Consider the following 19,735-nt stretch of genomic DNA (forward strand, 5'->3'; position numbering starts at 1 on the left):
CTCCACGCAGGGATATGTGAATGCCCGTGGCCGCGGAAAGGAGATCACGCAACGTGATCCATGAAGAGCGGCCAATTTAACTAGATTCGTTGTTTTTATATTTTATACCTTTTTCCTATGATTTATATTTGCAGAAATATACAGCCCGTACCCATGGCAGAAGCCATTGTTGTGCTTCAGTTTCTTTGCATCAAACATTTCCACACATTTGCAGGTGCACAAACAGAGAAATAACAAGGTGAATCCCCAACAACAATAAGTGCACACAACAGCAGCAGCAATGACAAAACCATCTATTAGGACACCCCGGACACAGCTGCGGAGCCATTCACTATTTGTAGAGCTTACGGACGAGACGAGACGAGACGAGCCATAGAGGAGGGAGAGTGCCACAAAGGGTTGCGTTGCGGAGTCATGTGGAGTGTGTGTAGTGTGTGTGGAATACTCGTATGTGTGCTTATAATTATTTAACTCTTTTGCATGGTAGCCACACTCATAGCCCCCACCCCCACTCGTACCGCTTAGCCGCTACCGCTACCATCCCCAAAACATGTAGCTAGCGCCAGATGAAGATTAATTATAGCAGAGGAAACATTCATAACATTTTTCATGCTTAATCTTGTAACGCAATTCCCGGGTATCCATCCACACAGGGCAGCATAGAGCAGCGCAGCGCTGAGCAGAGCAGAGCGGGGGTAGGTAGCACGTGGAGTAAAACTAACTTATTAATAATAATAATTGTTTCATGTGCATAGAGTCCTCATCTATTTGCCCAATCCCCCTCTACCCACCCCCAGCCCCCACAACCGCCTCTCTGAACATGTGTCACAAAAGGAAGATCCCTATACCGTGGCAACACAGAAATGTTCGGGTCGGGTTGGGTCGGACCTCAGTGTGTGTGCTTTTTGAAAAATGATTTTTAGCGGCTTACGTCTGGGGGGGTATCGGCCTGGGAACACCAAAAACTAGTTTAACCATATTTAACCCTCCCCTCCCCTCCCCACCGACGCCAATTTGGTAGCCTCTATAGCGCTGCTGGACTTTGCCTTTTGACATTTGACCAGAGAGGAAGCGGGAGAGACACAGTTGAGGTTGCATTGAAATTTTTAAAGCAGATGTTATACACTCTTCGGAGTGTTTTATCTATATAAATACAAAGCCTACAATTATTTTATTATATTATTTTACTAAATATTATTTTATTTATAGATCCATGGGGCTATCATTTACCAAGTGCAGAGGTGATTCTCTATAGATGCTGGTGCTCTGTTACAGTGATTAATCTACCAAAACTACTACCCAACATGATCTGTTATGGCTCCACCTGATTAAAATATTAAATCTAATAAAAATAAAACACTTTAAATAGTTATATAATGCATTAAATTTTGAACCATATATGTTTCATATTTATATTAACTGTTATAATTACTATTATTAAAATCAAAGTGAAGAGACTGCTTATGTTATTTAAATATCCCATATTACATAAATGAAATTAAATATATTTTATAGTATATCACTAGCTGTACCCGGCCACGTTTCACTGTGGCACATTGTGGTTGCATGGATGAGAAGTGAGTCGAATAATACGTTCAACACAAATTTGCTTTTGCAATAATTGGAGGGTATCAAATACACAGCATTTCATTCCCGTTTCCGGCATCTTCAGTTGATCGACCGCCATTCCGTCTCCCGCTACGCATATGGATGCTTCATGTTATTATTTCTCGTACGGATTTCCGATCTTCCTCATTCATATTTGAACAACCATCTTCTTGTGCAGCATCTTTATTAATCTGTATACATATATTAATATATTTCTCACACAAAACAATTTTCAAAACCGACCAACAAAACAAACTAACTCTTTTCAGCAAACAGGCACATTTAAAATATTTTAAAACAATTAGCCAAATCGGTATTAACCGACTGAATTTATTTTTTGATTTATGTAACACTTCCATACAAAAAATCAAGCACACGTTTGATAGCCCTGGAAAGGCCTGCTTCAATACTAACATTTTCGGAGTATTCTTAAATTTTCGAGTATTCCGCGCAATTTTCTTAATTTTTTCTTTTATAAGAACCTTCTCCTGACAATAACCAACAATAACCAAAGGTCCAGTCGTTCACGCGCGATGTCGTGACCAAGGGAAATAGGGATTCTTTTTTATATATACAGATTTAAATGCGAAAAATATTTAACTTACACACATACATATGTATATGAAAAATATTCCATTTAAATATGAAACATATTTGAATGTAAATATTAAAATAATTAAATTTAACTATGAAATATTTAATTTAATTATGAAAAATATTAAATTTAAATATGAAATATATATAATATATGTAAATATTAAAAATATTTCCACTCTCTCTCTATTGATAAAAAAATTTGTAAGTTTAAATGTAAATATTAAAATATCAGCACTTTCTTCCAGAATATACCAGTAGCATTTTCATTCAGTTTTAAGGTTGGACTTCCCTTAGTTTACATTAAATTTTTATACCCGTACTAAGAAAAGAGTTAACGGGTATATTAGATTTGTGGTAAAAGTGGATGTGTGTAACGCAGAGAAGGAAACGTTTCCGACCCCATAAAGTATATTTATTCTTGCTCAGCATCAATAGCCGAGTCGATATAGCCATTTCTGTCTGTCCGTCTTGTTGAGCGCCTAGATCTCAGAGACTATAAGAGCTAAGGCAACCAAATTTGGTTTCCAGACTCATGTGAGATCACACTGCTACAAGTATATTTCAAAATTTCGCCCCGCCCCGAGTACGGGTACAAGTAGAGTCGCGTCCCCAGAAGCGACTCACACGTTCCTCCTCGTTTAATTTTGCAATAGTGCGAGTATTATGTATCACAAGTCCTCATTTATTGTCATGAATATCATCATTTTATGCACGCTCTTACGTGTACAACTCCTCCTCGGAGTGTGGGATATTTCTTATGGGCAGGCAGGTCACAGTGTTTATACTTTGGAGAATCATCGTCGTCATCGTCTTGATGGTTGTTTCCATTTGTTGTTCAACGACTTTTAACAACTGCTACCTGTTTAGGGTTTTTTTTTCGTTAGATGGAATTCCATTTCGAGATCACTTAAGTGGCACCCGCTGATCCCTCGCATGAACCCGCGCGTGAACCCCAACAGCGGAGACATTAATTTTATTGTTTTGACTGTGTGCGCCACCACGAACCAACCATCTTCTTGTTTAAACCATCTTGCGGTGGCCTCCTCTCGAGCTCTGTTTAGAGTTCTGCTCAGTCCAGTTATTGATAGTTCCAAATTAGGGTCAACTATGCGGTTAGCAGGGCGCTCTCTCCATCTCCCATCTTCCATGTTCCATCTACCATTTCCATCTGCAGGTAGCAACAGGCAGGGTTATCATCTGTTTTAATTACAAGTACCACTCCGGGAGTGGTTCTGGAGCAGAGCGCTGAGCAGAGCACTAGATAACAGACTATAAATGCCGCTGCAGGTGTTTCCAAGCAGTTAGCAGGCGACCTAATGGCCCCAACCAGAGACCCCACACACACGTACAATCTCCAAAGAGATGCTTTCAGAGGTGGGAAATGGGAGGGAAATCTAATTCAATTTTCTTCACACTGCAACGTGGTGAGAATTTTTTTTGGTAATGGAATATGGATTGAATATGAATGTCTTTCGATTTCCGCAACACATTATACCTACCATACAATATCTTTACGCCTAAATAGTGATTAATCATAGAAAATCATACAGAATGAATTTTTGTAGAGCCCCTTACTCTACCATAATTAGATACCATATTGGAATACTTTTCTTTAAGTAGATTTTCATAGAACCCTATATGTTATTATACATGCGTACACACGAGTATATCCAAATTTGTATAATCATATTATGAATTCCAAGTCCCCAAAAGCGACTCAAACAGAAATTTGAATTGAATTTAAAACTAAAAACTAAAATTTAGAAATTAATTTTATATCTATCATCTATCCGTGGAGACTCAGCTAGGAATGGTCGCAGATATATTCACAGATCCCTCTCATAATAAAAGCATCTACTACTCCACAATCTATAATTTAGAAATGATATATAAATAAACATAAATATTTGGAGTCCCTGAATCCAAACACATAGTAAAAGCATTTGAAAAAGATTCCAAATAACACATTTCGAAATGTAATTTCAATCTGATGTCAATTTGTTGGTTTTTCTTTTTCTTTATTTTGTATTTGTTTGTTTTTTTGTTGTTGTTGTTGTTGTTGTTATATTAATCACTTCTTAGACATTAGTTTTAGTTTTTAGTTGATTCTCGTTTGGTTTTGCTCATCATTATACATGTACTAGAAAATATGAGTTGTTTTTGGTTTTCTTTTGGTTTTATTACTTTGTTTCACACTTGGTGTATATGTATATATATATATAGTGTGGTTGGTATAGGTGTATATAACGCATGCGTTTGTATATCCATTACACGAGTTATATATCAGTATCTGGTTTCGATTCTATACATTGTTTCTTGTTCTATATAGTTTTTCAGCTCTTCTTAAACATAGTAAATCTATGTGTTATATGTGGGAGTTGGGGTTGTGGGTTGGTGTTTTTGTGGGTGGAGGGAACAGAGTTAGTAGTCTGTTCTGTTTTGTTCTGGGTTTGGGGCTTTAACATGGGGATCAAATAAAAAACTCTAACAAAGATGAACCGTTACAAAAAAGATACGTTTTTATATATAAATATATACTATATACTATATATGGGTGTAAGGAATACATGTATATAAATCTGTATGTCTAGGGTATAGGCAAAAGGTATATATAGGTTCAATGCATATATCGCATATAGAAGTGTATATATGTATATCTTTATATATATATATATATCGATTCTTTTTTATCGCCAATTAACGAGTATTGTTTTTTCATTTTATTTGTTTTTGATCGTGTCTGTCTAACAATCTAGGTCTCTAAGTGTCTGTCTGTCTGTGAATGAATAGATAACTTGATTCCCATATATCGTATATATGTACGTATGTCTGTATGTATATAGCGATTTATATATGCCATGATTACAGGTTTTTTTCTAATATACATATGTATGTATATATTTTCGGGTTCGTGTATGTTTTGCATATGCAGAAGACCAAGTTACCATTTATAAGTCATTTGCTTTTTGGGCCTTTTAAACTATTTTTTTTCTGTTTAGAACAACAATTTTTCAACATTTTCAATATTACTTTTTCTTTTCCTTTTATGATTATTATTATTTTATTATTATTATTTTTTTTTTTTGGTTAGTTTGCTGGATTTTTGGATTTGGAAGGGTTCCAGCTCCACAACGTATTGCATTATCATTATCATTTCCCCCCCAGACAAAGGCCCCGACATCATTCAGCGTTTTGTTGTTGCCTCTTCTTTTTCGTTCTCTTTGGTTGCAATTGCTTTTTCTTGTTTCACACACAATACTCGTATTGTTGAAGGCCATCCCTAATAGGGATAGAGATTCTTGCGCTTCAGTTCCATGTCCAAGTCGGCCAGTTGCTGCAGGAATCCATCATTGGGCCGAATATCGCGACGCATCCGGACCGTGCGTATCGCATCCACCGCCGACATTTTGCGACATATCATCAGATAGGCCAGCACACAGGTGGCCGAGCGGGACATCCCCACCAGGCAGTGTACCAGAATTTTGCCTATAAAAATATACACACATTAGTTGCAATTAACAAATAAAATGTAAACTGGAAGGAGAGTGGGATAATAAATGCTCAGCTATTGCAGTGTTTTTTTTTCGATTACTATAACATCTTCGGTTCCATTTAAAGGTTTCAATAAATGGTTTTTTCAATTAAAACTATAAACGAGAAATTACGAACGAGAAAACGGAACGTGTGAGTCACTTCTGGGGACGCGACTCTACTTATACCCGTACTCAGTCAGTGAATACATTTTTGAGCTTAAGATTTTTTAAAATTTTAGAATTAAAAAAAAATTTTTTTTTGCTACATCTGCTATCTACATATACATCTACAATGTATATTCTACATCTAACATGTACATTGTAAATGTACCATTTACATTCTAAATCTCCTCAGCTAGAGGGCGCTCGCGTACATAACGAGGCAGAGCGTGCGAGCGAGAGAGAGAATGAGTAGTGGGCCTCTTGCTGAAGGAGGCGGGGAAACCAACTGAAAATTATTATGATCCGATCTGATTCAGATTCGGCAATCTGGTAAATATGGTCATTCTCTACGATACTGCGTTTTCAATTTTATCGTATCTTTAAAATTGTGCCTGCCACAGATTTTCGTATTTTCTTGGGTCGGAAGGTGGCGGGGCAAATTTTTGAAATACACTTGTAGCAGTGTGATATCACATGAGTCTGGAAACCAAATTTGGTTGCCATAGCTCTTATAGTCTCTGAGATCTAGGCGCTCATCGAGACAGACAGACAGACAGACATGGCTATATCGACTTGGCTATTGATGCTGATCAAGAATATATGTATATACTTCATGGGGTCGGAAACGTTTCCTTCTTTGCGTTACACACATCCACTTTTACCACAAATCTAATATACCCCTTAACTCTTTTTTGAGTACGGGTATAAAAAATTCATATACATACAAATTAAGGCAAAATATACCTGTAAATATTATTTGGTCAGAGAGTTATTCAGAATATTTTCTGCTGGCTTTTACTCCTCATTTTGTATTATTATTTTATTCCATATTTATAAATTATTATTCTATTGCACTCGTTGTATTTCGTTTTGACACGCATTCCGACCGAGGTGCACTGCTGTACATTGCACTCCCATTTCTCCCAAATGGCAATTCCCAGTACTCACCTCCGCTGCTGATGGCGCTGTCAATGAACTTGGAAGCCACATAGAAGTAACGCGAGATGTCTGTCGTGGGGGCATCGATCATCGGGAATCCCATGTACCTAAAAACACAGTCCTTATGGTTCCGTCTGTGGTACACAACACACACACCACAGCACACATGCACACCATCCATACATCCATACACCACAAAACAGCAACAACACAGATGAGGCCAAAATCATAATGAGATGGCAAATGGAGATAGATGAATGGACGGAAGGGGTTGATATTCGAGGGGGGGTGGAGTAGAAAGAAAAGAATACATTTTGAAGTGTGTGAAGAAAGTGAAAGTCAAATCAAAAACGATTTCAAATTAAAACAAAATATGAACAAATTTTGAATTGGAATATTGGATTGTTCCATTGTTCATGTTGTTGCCTTTTGTTGGAAGGATGGAAGACGCTTCGCGACTCACCTAATGCTGGGCATATCCCGGTAGTAGCTGTGTCCGGTGTCTACCTGGCCATAGCGACAGCCCTCGGCGGCATTCAGGACATGCGTGATGCCCATCATTCTCAGATACGTCTTGTTCTTGGCCGCCGCTCTGTCAAAAAACGAAAAAGCCACCATCTATTGATTGGGTGAAACCTCAGAAAGATTGCACTCTCAACTTACGCATCGCCAATGTAGATGCCCGGATAGACCTCGTCGCAGTCAACATCATGGATGGCGCATTCGGCCCGCCTCAGGCCGGGCAGTGCCCGTGTGGGTGCCATTGAGTAGTGCAGGACACGCTGCAGCTGTCGTCCTGTGGTCTGTTCGGAGTTCTCCAAGCGGCTGGGCGACTGCAAACATAAACCACAAGACACATGGCACATAATATTAATATCACTCGGGAAACGATTTATGTTCTTCATGCTTCAAGATCATACAAGTATTAACAAGTTTTGGCTTAATTTAAGTTTCGTTTTAGTACAAGAAGAAAGCACGGCGCTTGTTAATAACTAACCGAATGTATCCTTTCGCTTATGGGTACATTTATACAGCGATTTAATGTCATTCGAATGCTGCTTGTGGAACAGGGAATACCCAATGCACTTAATGCACTTGAACCAACGAAGGAGAACGAAACAGAAGAAAGTCTGAGCAAATCGTAGGATCAAAAGGTCAGGATATAAAAATAAACACACAAAAGTTTCTCAAACCAAATGGCTCCCAAGGCCGTCTTCATTTTGAAACAGTCGCAATGGGTTTTTGGGGGCACACTCTCTTGGCTCTTCTCTTGAAGGAAGCTCCTTCTGACAAAAGCAAACTCTTCTCTTCTGTAGGAAAATGTCCTTAAACAGACTGCTCTTCTCTGACCATGAAGAAAGCCTTGCCCTGCCCTGGCCGAGACCTTCAACTTCAACGCCAGTCAGTGCTGCCATTTACTGTATGTAATTAGATTTTGTGAACATTTTGGCAGGATTATAACTTTCCCCCCACCCCAACCAACCAACACCCAACCGCCTGCTCATGACATCACAATCCCTGCGACAATTGACAAACAGAAACGCAACAAAAACAAAGGAAAACTAAAGTAAAAATGCTTGGGCAGCAGATTTATGGCAAAGGCGAAGGTCGCAATTTTTGGGTTGACAAATCAGTCGGTTGGGGGGGGAGAGCAGAGATCAGGGGCTTAGAGTTTTTTCTGTTGTAGTGTTTTGTGCCATTTTTTCAGGGTCATTTTCATGCCGTGAAAGTGAAAACTTTTACCCATTGCAATTCCCTCGAATACGAATTCGAGTATTTTTCTTTCAATCATTTTCAGATTTCATTCAATTTTCTCTCGCTGTTCGTTGTTTTGTTGTCGTTCCCGGCTATCGACTGTCTACCAGTTGTCATAATACTACAATCACATGTTTGGGGCGAGGGGCCCCACATTTCGTGAAAACTTTTGCTTTTTCTGGCGGCATGCGACCCTGACAGAAACCTCCCGAATCGAGAAACAAGAAACGAAAATCGAATAAGAATTTGTCTGTCGCCTGCAAAAAGTTCTCAAACATTCTGCCTGTCTGATCTATTGTGACGGATCTATCTTTCGTTTGCTATATATTCCTACTATTTATATACTTATACATCTTTTTCTTTATATATAGCAGAGCAAAAAAAATCTACATGGGGTATGCAAGGTGTGTGTGGGTTAATTGCTCTAAATCCGTTGTCAACCGTTGAAAAAAAGAAAAAAGGAAGAACAAAATGTGCGTGTTGGAAATTATTTTTGGCCTTTAGCTTCAGACACGATCGAAGTGCACATATAGACAACAGAATTAAGTTAGTACAGCACTTTGGTAAGCATTTGGAATCCAAGAGATCTAAGCATATTTTAGCTCACTCTTTGTTAGGGTCAACAAGCAGCACAGACAACAACAATATACACAGCACAACACAATCTATCGATTCGATCGTTATCGTTATCGTTATCGATCCTTCATGCACTATTTGTTTGAGTGTGTGTGAGTAGACAACAAACCTGATAATAGTGCGGACTATATCTATCGCCGATACTGCTGGTGTATCTGTCCGTTGAAAGCTGAAAACAAAAATCGATATTCAAACGCAAAAAAATATTTAATATTTAACAAAATAGGAATAAACTTTAAACAGACAAAAAATTTGTATTTGGTAATAAAATGCAGGACCCAATTTCGAAGGATCTATCAATGACAAGACTATATAATATTTTTCTTAAAAGAAAAGTCCAGTGTTTGAGAAAATTGTAACGACAATTAAAACTGGTAAAGAACTGTAATAAAAATTATTTAAAAAATTTTGTAAGCTCATTTAAATCTTCTACAAGCCATATAAATTAAGAACTGATTTAAAATTATTTATATTCAATTTATCAAGTCATAAACGACTTTCAAGACCAAGGAAACCATTTTGCACGCAAGTAATCTAATATCGAAAATATCTGCTACAAATTTACATATAGATCTATGTATAGATCCGCACCAAGTTATAGACTATCATTCAGGTAGAAACGGAAATAGATAGAACAAATAGTAAAAGCTTTCTGGCGTCGCAGGCAGGTGAGACATCGCCCCCAAGTTTTATGTGTCTTGGCTAGTAGGCGACAACGCCTTGACCTTGTCCCCCTTGCTTTGCTTTTTTTTATATATGTATGTATACGTACATATATCGTACCGGTACCAGAACGAATACGAGTACGATTATATACCCCCAGCAGATAGATTACTCTCCCAAAAAAAAAAATCACACACAGCACACATCACTCTCAGTGTCTTTCTCTGTATCTAAAAATACCGCAGAGAATAAATTACTCAGAAAACAGAAAAGCACACACACTAACACACACACACACTCAAATGAGAAAATTATTCAAGAAAATGTATTGGAAATACTTGAAGCCCACAAAATATTTCTTGTTGTTGTTTTTTTTTGTATGACTCATACCCCCCACCCCACAACATTCTCCCCAAGGGTACCCACAACCCGCATGACAAGACAATTAGCTGGACACGACAGATACTCGTATCACAAAAAGCTAAAATCTGAACAAGGGGGAAAAAAGGGGGAAAATAAAGTTAAATAGAAACCATGATTGATATTTTGAGTGCACCGTAATCGCCAGCATATATGTATAAAATATATGTGTACATCGAATATATTGAACTATATCTGCATAGCCATTCCCAATGGGTGACCCGACTGGGTGACTGACTGAGTGAATGACTCGTGTGTTAGCGAAAAATGCCAACAACACTGTTTTTGTGTTTCTTATTATAGAAACAACAACATTCAGCGCCGACTCTCACCTGAAAGGTATGCCAGCACACACGCAAAACAAACAAAAAAAGCGAATGCTCTCTCAATGAGAAAAAATGGCCATAGCTTGGGTCTTAGGTCTCTTACTAAGTATAACTTTGAAGAGTAGATTTGGGAAGTTCAGAGCCTGATTTTTGCTTTCCTCAGAGATGCAGAAGTCATAACCCAGTAGTGTTTCCACCTTGCAAAGAATTCCACAAGAAAGAGTAGACCATGAAATCTAGAAGTCATTCCATACCATTAATAAAAATAAATAAAATAAAAATAATAAATAAGAAATAAGAAAAAATCCCAGATAGAGAAATAAGATAAGAAATAAATAAGATTTTATGGATTAACTTTGATAGAAGCCTTTCATATTTCGTCGCAAGTTTTAATTCCATTTTTCCACCCACCACAAGGCTGCCCAAAGGGTGGCTTTGGCGCCCATCCAAGGCTCAAGCCGATATCTAAACGATTTACATATACGTCTGTAATTGTTATATGATCCACTGCTGCACCCCCACCCCTCATTTGTAGTAATGCAATTGCGATTGTCTAGTCTTCCGTTCCGTTTGCTGTCCTATCCTCTCGCTCGTGGCACAGTTCTTCTGCTCTTTTATTTAGTTTGTGGCACTTCCTGCCACTTCCTGGCAGCGAGCAGCAGCGAAAGCGATAGCAACTGTGTCAGCACCCAACCCAGAGGTCAAGCATTGGGCCCGGCCCAGCCACAACTGTTGCCACAATCAGCGAACGGATGGGTGGATGGTGCAACCTGCAACACGTAACCTGCGCTGCGCTGCCCTGCCCTGCGCTGCAACATGTGGAGCGGATGTGGGTCATGCGATTGTGGATTGTGCGGCTGATTGGAGGGGTGTTTAATGTGTGTGTGTGTGTGTGTGCCCAGTAGGTGGTCGAGGACATCAGCTATAATCAAAATCAGATTATGACATCATCAAGATGACTGCATTATGCATTATTCTCCTGGTGTACAAGCTGCCTTCTGGTTCTGCCACTGGTCCTCTGGTGTGGCTTTGCTCATAGCGTGAACCAGTTGCTCCATGTTACAGGAAAAATGTCTGGGCAACGGTCAAAGGAAATGTCCATCAATGGTAACAACTAATGCTCCAATTTAATTAGCAGACCATTCGCATGGAATGTTACATGAGACGTTCACGTGTTAATGGTAAAAAAAAAGGGAGATAATTTGAAATATGTATAGGAGATCTGTACTGGGAATTTTTCTTTTATAATTGAGAGAATTCGAAATCTATTTTCTTTCGAAAACCAATCAGTTGCATATTTTTTGTGGATTTTATAGTAATTAAATTTCGGATCCCTCTCTTAGGGTAACACTTTTACTGCATTGAACCACATCATTCCCATCTGGTAAAGAATATCCTTTCATTCCAAAACTATTTTCCACTACTAACACAGATTATATTTGTTGTTCTTCTCATATGAACTTTTAATAAAATTCCATTTAACAAGTTGTCAAGAGTTTCATGTAAATTTCCTACAAAAATCCTTTAAAAATAAATCAAAAAGTTATCTTACAAAAAATACTTTCAACAAAATTATAATTAACATTTTGAATCGTATACTAAAACCATTCTTATGTATGTACATTTATTCGTTGAAGCATCTATTAAATTTGTATCGCAATTTACTTGCCTTTGGCCTTGAAGAACCAAACATCAAAAATTCCCCCAAAAATAGAAAAACAGAAAACCGAAAAAAAATCAACCAAAAAAATCATTTTTCATGTGTGAAAATTCTCAACGTCCAAATGTTGGAAAATCAAACCAAAAACAACAACAGCAAGAGCAAGAGAAACAATTAATGTATGAACCAAATGAAAATTAACAAATTTACGAGAACATTTTTGGCATTGATAAATCTATATCTGTATGCATAGTATATCTGACAGATATCCATATATCTGTCTGAGCAAAACAAATCTACATATAAATATATGCAGAGTTCTTTTTTTTTTTTTGGGGCCACTCGACAAATGCAAATTGCATTGACATGCAAGCAGAAGCAGAGGCACCTGCAGATTTTTATTGATTAAACAGTCAACGAACACAACCCTTTACCTCCAAAAAAAGTAAATAAAATTCAGAGACAATTATTAAAAAAAAAAGCCAACAACAACAGCGAGAGAGAAAGAGAGAGAAAGACGCCGAGAAACATTCCTGAGGCGATTTCCCAATGAGGGAAAAAACTTTGGCAACGACAAACGGAATGAAAAATTTCTGATTCCCTCGGATTTTAATTCATTTGCAAAAACAGCAACAGAAGCAGAGAAAATAATTGCAAAAACAAAGTTTTCAATTTAATGCGCAGTTCCTGTGCTTCTTAATTGGCCTTTTAAGGTGTGCAAAATGCAACGAATGATGTTACTTCGTACTCGGATAAATGCTCATCAGAACCTCATCATCATCATCGTCGAACGAACGAACGAACGAACGAACGAACGAACGACAATTTATGCAAATGAAATGCAAATCAGGCGATGGGACTGAAGGTTATGAATAGGGCGCATCCACATCCACCACTACTGAGGAAACGATGAGTGCTTTAAGGTAATGGATCTCCCACAACTGGTAATGTGAGGAGATACTCATTAAAAATGGCTCATTAAAAACACACACAATACAGAAAGGGCAAACTTGTGGCTAATGCGGGGGCTGGGCTGCTTTTTCATTCTAGAAATGCTTTGAAGTTGCAAAGTTTTCAGCACGTTAAAATGTGAGTGTCAGTTTTATGAGTCTTTTTCCTTTTTTCTATAATTCCATTCAACTAGAGGGAGCTTATATATTTTTAAGCTGAAAATTGCACTAAAAACAGCGGCAATTCTTTTCAAAATTGAGATATAATTGAGTTAAAAATATATGGATTTATAGATCTATGGATATTTTTGAATATTTATATGATGATATTAAATGAAGCGTACTTCTCTTACCCTACCCTACCCTACACATTCAAGTTCACCAACTCATAATTATCTTTATTTATATCTCTGGATATTTCTTTTATACGTAGTTCCTTCTCTTATTCCCTCTCATTATATATTCTTCATTTCCCTTAGGATAAACTTTCTTCCATAGTTACACGGCTTCCCCTTGAGCCACTCCTCCCTTTCGTTTAATGCTTTTCAATGCTCTCAGAATATATCTACTAGCTTTGACCTTGAAACAGAATATACTGGGTCGTACATTCCCACTTTGTTAATACACTTTTGGGTCGAGTTTTTCCGTTCGAGCCAAATGGGGAAACGCTTTGAAGTGGCCGCCAACCAGCCCGCCAGCCAGCCATCGGTTGCTTCTGTCTTCAAGCCACAGAGCCAGAGTTTAAAATCGCGCGCGCATTGCCTTTCGCTTTTTTGCTCAATGAGGCGCAACAGCTGCGATAGCGCCAGCGACACGCCCACAGCTATAGCTGTAGCTACAGATACTATATCTGTATCTACGTATCTGCCAGTAGGAAACTAAAACTAAAAAGTGTACAATGCTCTATCGATTGTTCAATTAGCGCTCTGGATGGGCTTGACACTGAGCCAAAACAGAAACAGCAGCAGCAGCAGCAAAAAAACAAAAGAGGCAGTTGATGACATTGACATTTTAGCAAAGCTTTTTGGCATACATATATATGTATGTGCATATGTATTTAATGTGTATATATATATATATACCTTACAATCGCCATTACACGGAAGCAGCAAACCCCCCCCCCCCCCCCCCACCCTCCAACCGACCGGCATTTAATTTGAGGCGAGGCGATGGAAGGGGAGACATCAGCTTAATACGCTTCACTGACTCTGAATGAGGGTTTGGTGGTGCCCAGCGATTTAATTAATTCTTTATTATTTTTTTTATTTTTGCATTCGACTTTGAGATTTTATTTAATAGGAGGATGCCACCTGGAATGTGCCACCCGTTCCCGTTCCCGTTCCCGTTTCCCCATTGAAATATTCGTTTTATAATTAAGTTAATTGGCCCATGCGGCGTATGAGTAATCAGCTTTAGGGGGCAGGCAGCGGCAGCCCACAAAAGCCCATTACCATTGATCCGCTCTTTGAGGTCAATCGAATACCGTGCAGCGTGCAGCGTCACTAATTCGTTTCGTTTAAGGGTGGACCCTATGCACCCCCCCCCACCCTTTGGGGCTTAATTCCAATATTTACTTTTGAAATCCGTGATATATATAGAAAGAAGGGAAGGGATGCAACGAAGGGTTTTCTGATCCATAAAGTGTAGAGTGTAAAACATTCAAATATATTTTTCTAATAAAAAGTTTTATCAATCAAATTTACTTGAAATGCTTTCTATACCAAATATCAGAGCCACTTCCACAAATTGCTAAATTAAAGATTATTATAAGAGAAATCTACCCTCAAAAACCGAAAGCTACAAAAAGGGAAAGCCCATTCGGCGAACCAAGGATTACTTTAGGGAATTGATAATTAATTGTAAAAAAATCTTCAAAAATAATGCAACATTTATTTTCATCGAAGTGTCTGATATATTGACATCCTATCTATTCGCTATCGTTTTTGATCTTCAAAATTGAAGCTCCTAAAAAGCGCCTTCCAAATAAATTTATTTACATCTTCGTGTGGCCTTTTTTGTCCCCCGATAGAACACTTTTTTCATACAATTTCTTTCCTTAAACGAACGCTTCGTTGATCTATGGACCATAGCTCATTAGATCGCCTGAAAACAAGGCCTAACATTAAATTATTTAAGTAAAATGTTGTACTCTCTTTTTTTTACAGCGATTAACCTCTATGAAGGGGCTGTTGTACACCACCAAGGCCATGCCCGGCAACCTGCAACTTGGATAACAGACCCTCCGCCCGGAATTTGGGGCACCGCCCAAACGCAAACTTAATGCCAAGAAGATAATCTCCTGATAAATGCCAAAAGACACAAAGATATTTAGTTATTTAACGACCCACATGTTGGTGGGTTAGTGGGTTGATGGGTTGGTGGTTTTTGGAGGCCGGGCCTCTGCCTGCCACGCCTTGAAAAGGCACTTGAACTTTGCATTTGCATTTGGAGGCCTTCAGTGGGATGGGGCTATGGGTGGCATGGGCATGGGCATGGGCATGGGCATGAGAAACGTGGATGGTGGTTTGGCATGCCAAGGCCTCTCTCTCTCTACCTCCATCTCTCTCTCTCTCTTTCTCACTGTCCCCCACAGAAAATAGTACAAATTCTATTTTCCTCATTGTTTTTTTTCGGTGGTTTATAGGTGAAGTGTGTGGCTGTCAGGCAAATTGGGTCAGCAGAGCAAACCACACACACACACACACACACACACACACACAAGCAGAGACAGAGACATAGCCGAAAAACGAGAGAATGAGAGTGAGAGTATCAAAAAAGAAGGCAAGTCAAGGTCATTTCGATGGTCCATCCCCCCATCATCATCATCAAAAGCATCATCAACAACAGCATCGTCCTTGTCATCAGCTGTTTCAGACAGATGCCCGGAAAATGGAGCCCGAGCCGTCGAAAAGTCTGCCTATCCTTCCACTCTCTCCACTCACTCATCCTTTGACAGTGAGATGCTCCTTCACTCAGTCTGTTGTTCGTTGAGAACTCTTCCATACCATGCCCATTCGCTATGCTCTGGACAATTTAGCCTTCGTTCCGACTCTCATCTACTCCCTTTCCCTTCCTTACAAGGTTTATTAATACAAGGTGAGGCTATACATATGTATGTACATATGACATGCGGTGGGTGCCATTGGTTAAGGGACATTTTTGGAAGGTCATTTGGAGATGGTATATTTTCCAGTTGAAATCCAATTGCCAGACGATAGCAGATCGGTTTGTTTTGGTTGATATATTGGTCCAACCCGTAGGAAATTTCATAAAATAAAAATGTTGGCTTAAAACTCAAAAGATCTCTAGGGAAAGGGACGAGACGAACGTGGGAGAGCGGGTGTGTTGACGCTTCTGACACTTAAAGCCCTAGAATCACATTCAATCACTGAAATAAATGAGTGATTTAATCCCAGCAATTATATTAATGTAAACATCACCCATGGATATTTATACATAATATTTTATTCGTCCTTTGCCTGTCTTTGGGTATGACTAACGTTAAAGTGGTTTTTCGTCAAAAGCCTCACCTTAATTGAAATTATCTTTGATCCTAAACCTTTCCGTTACGATTTCTAGTTTCAGTTACTCTTCCTGCTCTCCCACTCTCCTGTGGCTATTCTGCTGCGTTCCCGTTTTCCCGCTCTCCTGTGTTTCCGCTCTCTCCCACTACTCTACAGTTATGTTTCCATTGCAACGCTTGCTTGCTCTCCTGCCCAGCCACTGATTTGTTACTCGTCTTCGAGCATTCTTACCGTTAGGATTTCTGGGTTTCTAGGTCCTACCCCTCACACAGCCCACTCATTTGTTAGTGTTTCCATTTCCATTCCCATTTCACCATCCCGTTATGATTGCTCTCTCGCCCACACCCACTGCCATGCTCCTCTGTTTCTTTTTTTGTTTGTTTGCTTAGTTACTCTTTTTCGTAGGAAGGAGCCCCCTGCCCCCTGCCCCCTGCCCACTCTTCCCCTTTCTCCTTTCCCCTTCCCCACTTTTCTCTTTCCGCTCTTTCCACTTACCGCATATCTCCATGACATCTTTGTTGAGTGTGAGGGTGGTGTGTGTGGGTGTGGGTGTGGGTGGTGTGTCCTGCTATCCTGCTACCGCTCCTCTAGTTTGCGCCCAGCCCTCCTCTTGCCTCTTGCCTCGTGCCTCGTGCCTCTTGCCTCTCTCTCTCTCTATTCCTGTTCCTTGTTCCTGTCACCGTTCCTCTCCTCTCGTTTTGTTTCGGGGGGCGGGCGGGCGTCGCGTGTGTGCGGCGGGGATTTGGATTCTCGCGCGGGTTGCCTTTTGGTTGGAAAGTTAATTCGTTTAAATAATAGGATCAAAGAGCAAACAAACAACAGCCACAACAACTACAGCCGCAGCAGCAGTAACAGTCAAATGACGTCGCCGAAGGGGATGTGGAGATGCTGATGAAGAAGGGGGCGGGAGCAGGACATAGGGGGTGTAGAAGAAGACGCTCAGCATTCGTACATTTCTCGGTCGCCAACAACAACAACATCACTCTCTCACAATCACACACAAACAAAAAAAATATATCTATGTAAATATGTTTATGTACAGCAACAAAATCTTACTTCTTTTTTTTTGCAAAATAAATTAATTTTTTTTGTATATTTATTTAATTTATATTTTATTGCGATTTGATTTTTTGATTTTTGGGTTTTGACTGCTGCCTGTTTTTGTTTGCTGGCGTTCTCTGGCGACGGAAACTTTTTTGCGACTGATTCGCGATGCCGCTTTGGGGTTGTTTTGTAGGCGTCCGAAAGCGCTCTCTTGGCCTGGCCGTGACGTAGGCGACAAAAGCTCACGCTCCCGCTCAGACTTTGGCCGGAATGGTATATTCCCCCATAGAGGTGAGGCAGTGTATTATCAGGGTCTGCCTGCAGCATCCGCTCAGAGGGTTACGTACCCAATCAGCCGCCTTACCTTTTTCGTCGATTCAACTCGGTTTCTCTCTCTCCCTCTCGCTCCCTCTCGCTCTTTCTCTCTCTCTCGGTTGGAGGCGCGCACGTGGTGAGCACTGATTTCTCTGTAGGAGGCAGGAATGTGGGTGTTGCCACACACACACACACACACAAACACACACTGCCACCCACTTACGGATGTGTAAATATTTTTATATTTACATTTGTATTTGCGACCCATTCATTTACATATTCAATCGGTTAAGCCAAAATAGAGAGACAGTTTTGAAGGAGAGAGAGAGAGAGAGAGGGCTAAAAGCTTTTCTAGGAAAAAGTTCTAGGAAAGCCAGCAAACGATTCCCGTCGAATCACACATACCCTTCCCTACTAAAGCAATTTTGTTATACATGCTTTGTATGCTTTGGAATGAGGAAAAAAGATATGCATACGTAGTTACTATCTATAGAAGCTATGGAGGGTAGACATGTCCAAGGTGAATAATGCCAACAATAAATTGCCTACCAGCTTTGAAAACTAATTTAAAATAAAGGTACTACAGGTAATTTACTCTATATATTTGTGTTCGTGTTATACCATAACCTCATAGAGTGTAGCGGCCAGAAAGAAGCATCTCCGAAGCTCCGAAGTGCCTCGACAAAAACGTTTCGAAGGATTTAAGGGTTTATATATTTTTTTTTTTATTTACGGTATTTTATTTATCTAATCTTCCCTATTAGAGACTCACGAGCAATTATGCAAATCTTAGCCTAATACATTCATTTAATTATTACACCTAATTTTTAGAGTACGTCCCTAACTAAGTATTATTGCTGGGTGGGGGAGGCGGGAGTGTATGGCTGTCGCCGAAGAGTCGCTTTAGGATGGGCCTAAGGGCCTGATACTTTGCTTTCACCTTGGCAATTTCATCTTCAACTGATCCTACATTTAAGTCTTTATGGATATTTTCATTCCGTATGTACCATGGTGCCCCAGTGATAGTTCTTAGTATCTTCGATTGATCGATGGGTATTGATTCGATTCGATTGATAAAAAGGGTTTTATAATAATTTTTTTTTTTGCTTAACCCTTGCCTGGGTAATAGAAAGAGCATTCAAATATGTATACTTATTCTGCTTAAACGAATCTAAACAGACTGCGGGAAATTCTTGATCGAAGCATTAGCAAAAATAATTGCAATTTCAATACCAATGGATAAATGTTTTCAGGAAAATATAATCCTACATGGAGACACAACTAGCAAAGTTCCATAAAAAAATCTAGCTTTGCAAACTGTTCTTTTCTTTAATCTATAGATATCGGTGGAGAAGATTTAGTTCCCAAATAATATAAGCTTTTGGTGTAAAAAACAGACCTACCCCATCAATAACCTCGATCGCCATATGATTCATAGACTCTCTTTGTCCATGAATTCGATTCACAATGCATAATACAAACGTATACGTATACGCTCTCTCACCCACACAATTTATGACTGTGGGATGCGAAAATAGAATACTAGATAGATCTCAAAAGAGAGATAGAGAGAGAGAGAGATACACAGAGAGATTAGGAGTGA

The 19,735-nt window shown here is 39.2% G+C and overlaps 1 protein-coding gene across 4 annotated transcripts; it reads right to left on the bottom strand.

Moving 5' to 3' along the window:
* Positions 1–4,513: 4,513 nt before the first annotated feature.
* LOC111068704 (dual specificity protein phosphatase 3) lies at positions 4,514–17,846 on the bottom strand. Of its 4 annotated transcripts, none has more exons than XM_022358381.2 (7): positions 17,830–17,846; positions 17,269–17,536; positions 9,340–9,399; positions 7,503–7,672; positions 7,303–7,431; positions 6,849–6,973; positions 4,514–5,691 (listed from the first exon to the last, which is right to left on the bottom strand). In XM_022358381.2, the coding sequence occupies exons 2-7, from the start codon at positions 17,284–17,286 to the stop codon at positions 5,486–5,488; spliced, it is 708 nt and encodes a 235-aa protein (XP_022214073.1). In that variant the 5' UTR covers positions 17,287–17,536; positions 17,830–17,846; the 3' UTR covers positions 4,514–5,485. The 4 variants fall into 4 exon arrangements, with proteins under 4 accessions (XP_022214073.1, XP_022214074.1, XP_022214075.1 ...); XM_022358382.2 differs by having other exon boundaries at positions 6,849–6,946; positions 17,830–17,845; XM_022358383.2 differs by lacking the exon at positions 9,340–9,399.
* Positions 17,847–19,735: the final 1,889 nt, after the last annotated feature.

The sequence above is a fragment of the Drosophila obscura genome, unplaced genomic scaffold (assembly GCF_018151105.1).
Source record: "Drosophila obscura isolate BZ-5 IFL unplaced genomic scaffold, ASM1815110v1 contig_73, whole genome shotgun sequence".
Classification (NCBI taxonomy): Eukaryota; Metazoa; Arthropoda; class Insecta; order Diptera; family Drosophilidae; genus Drosophila; species Drosophila obscura.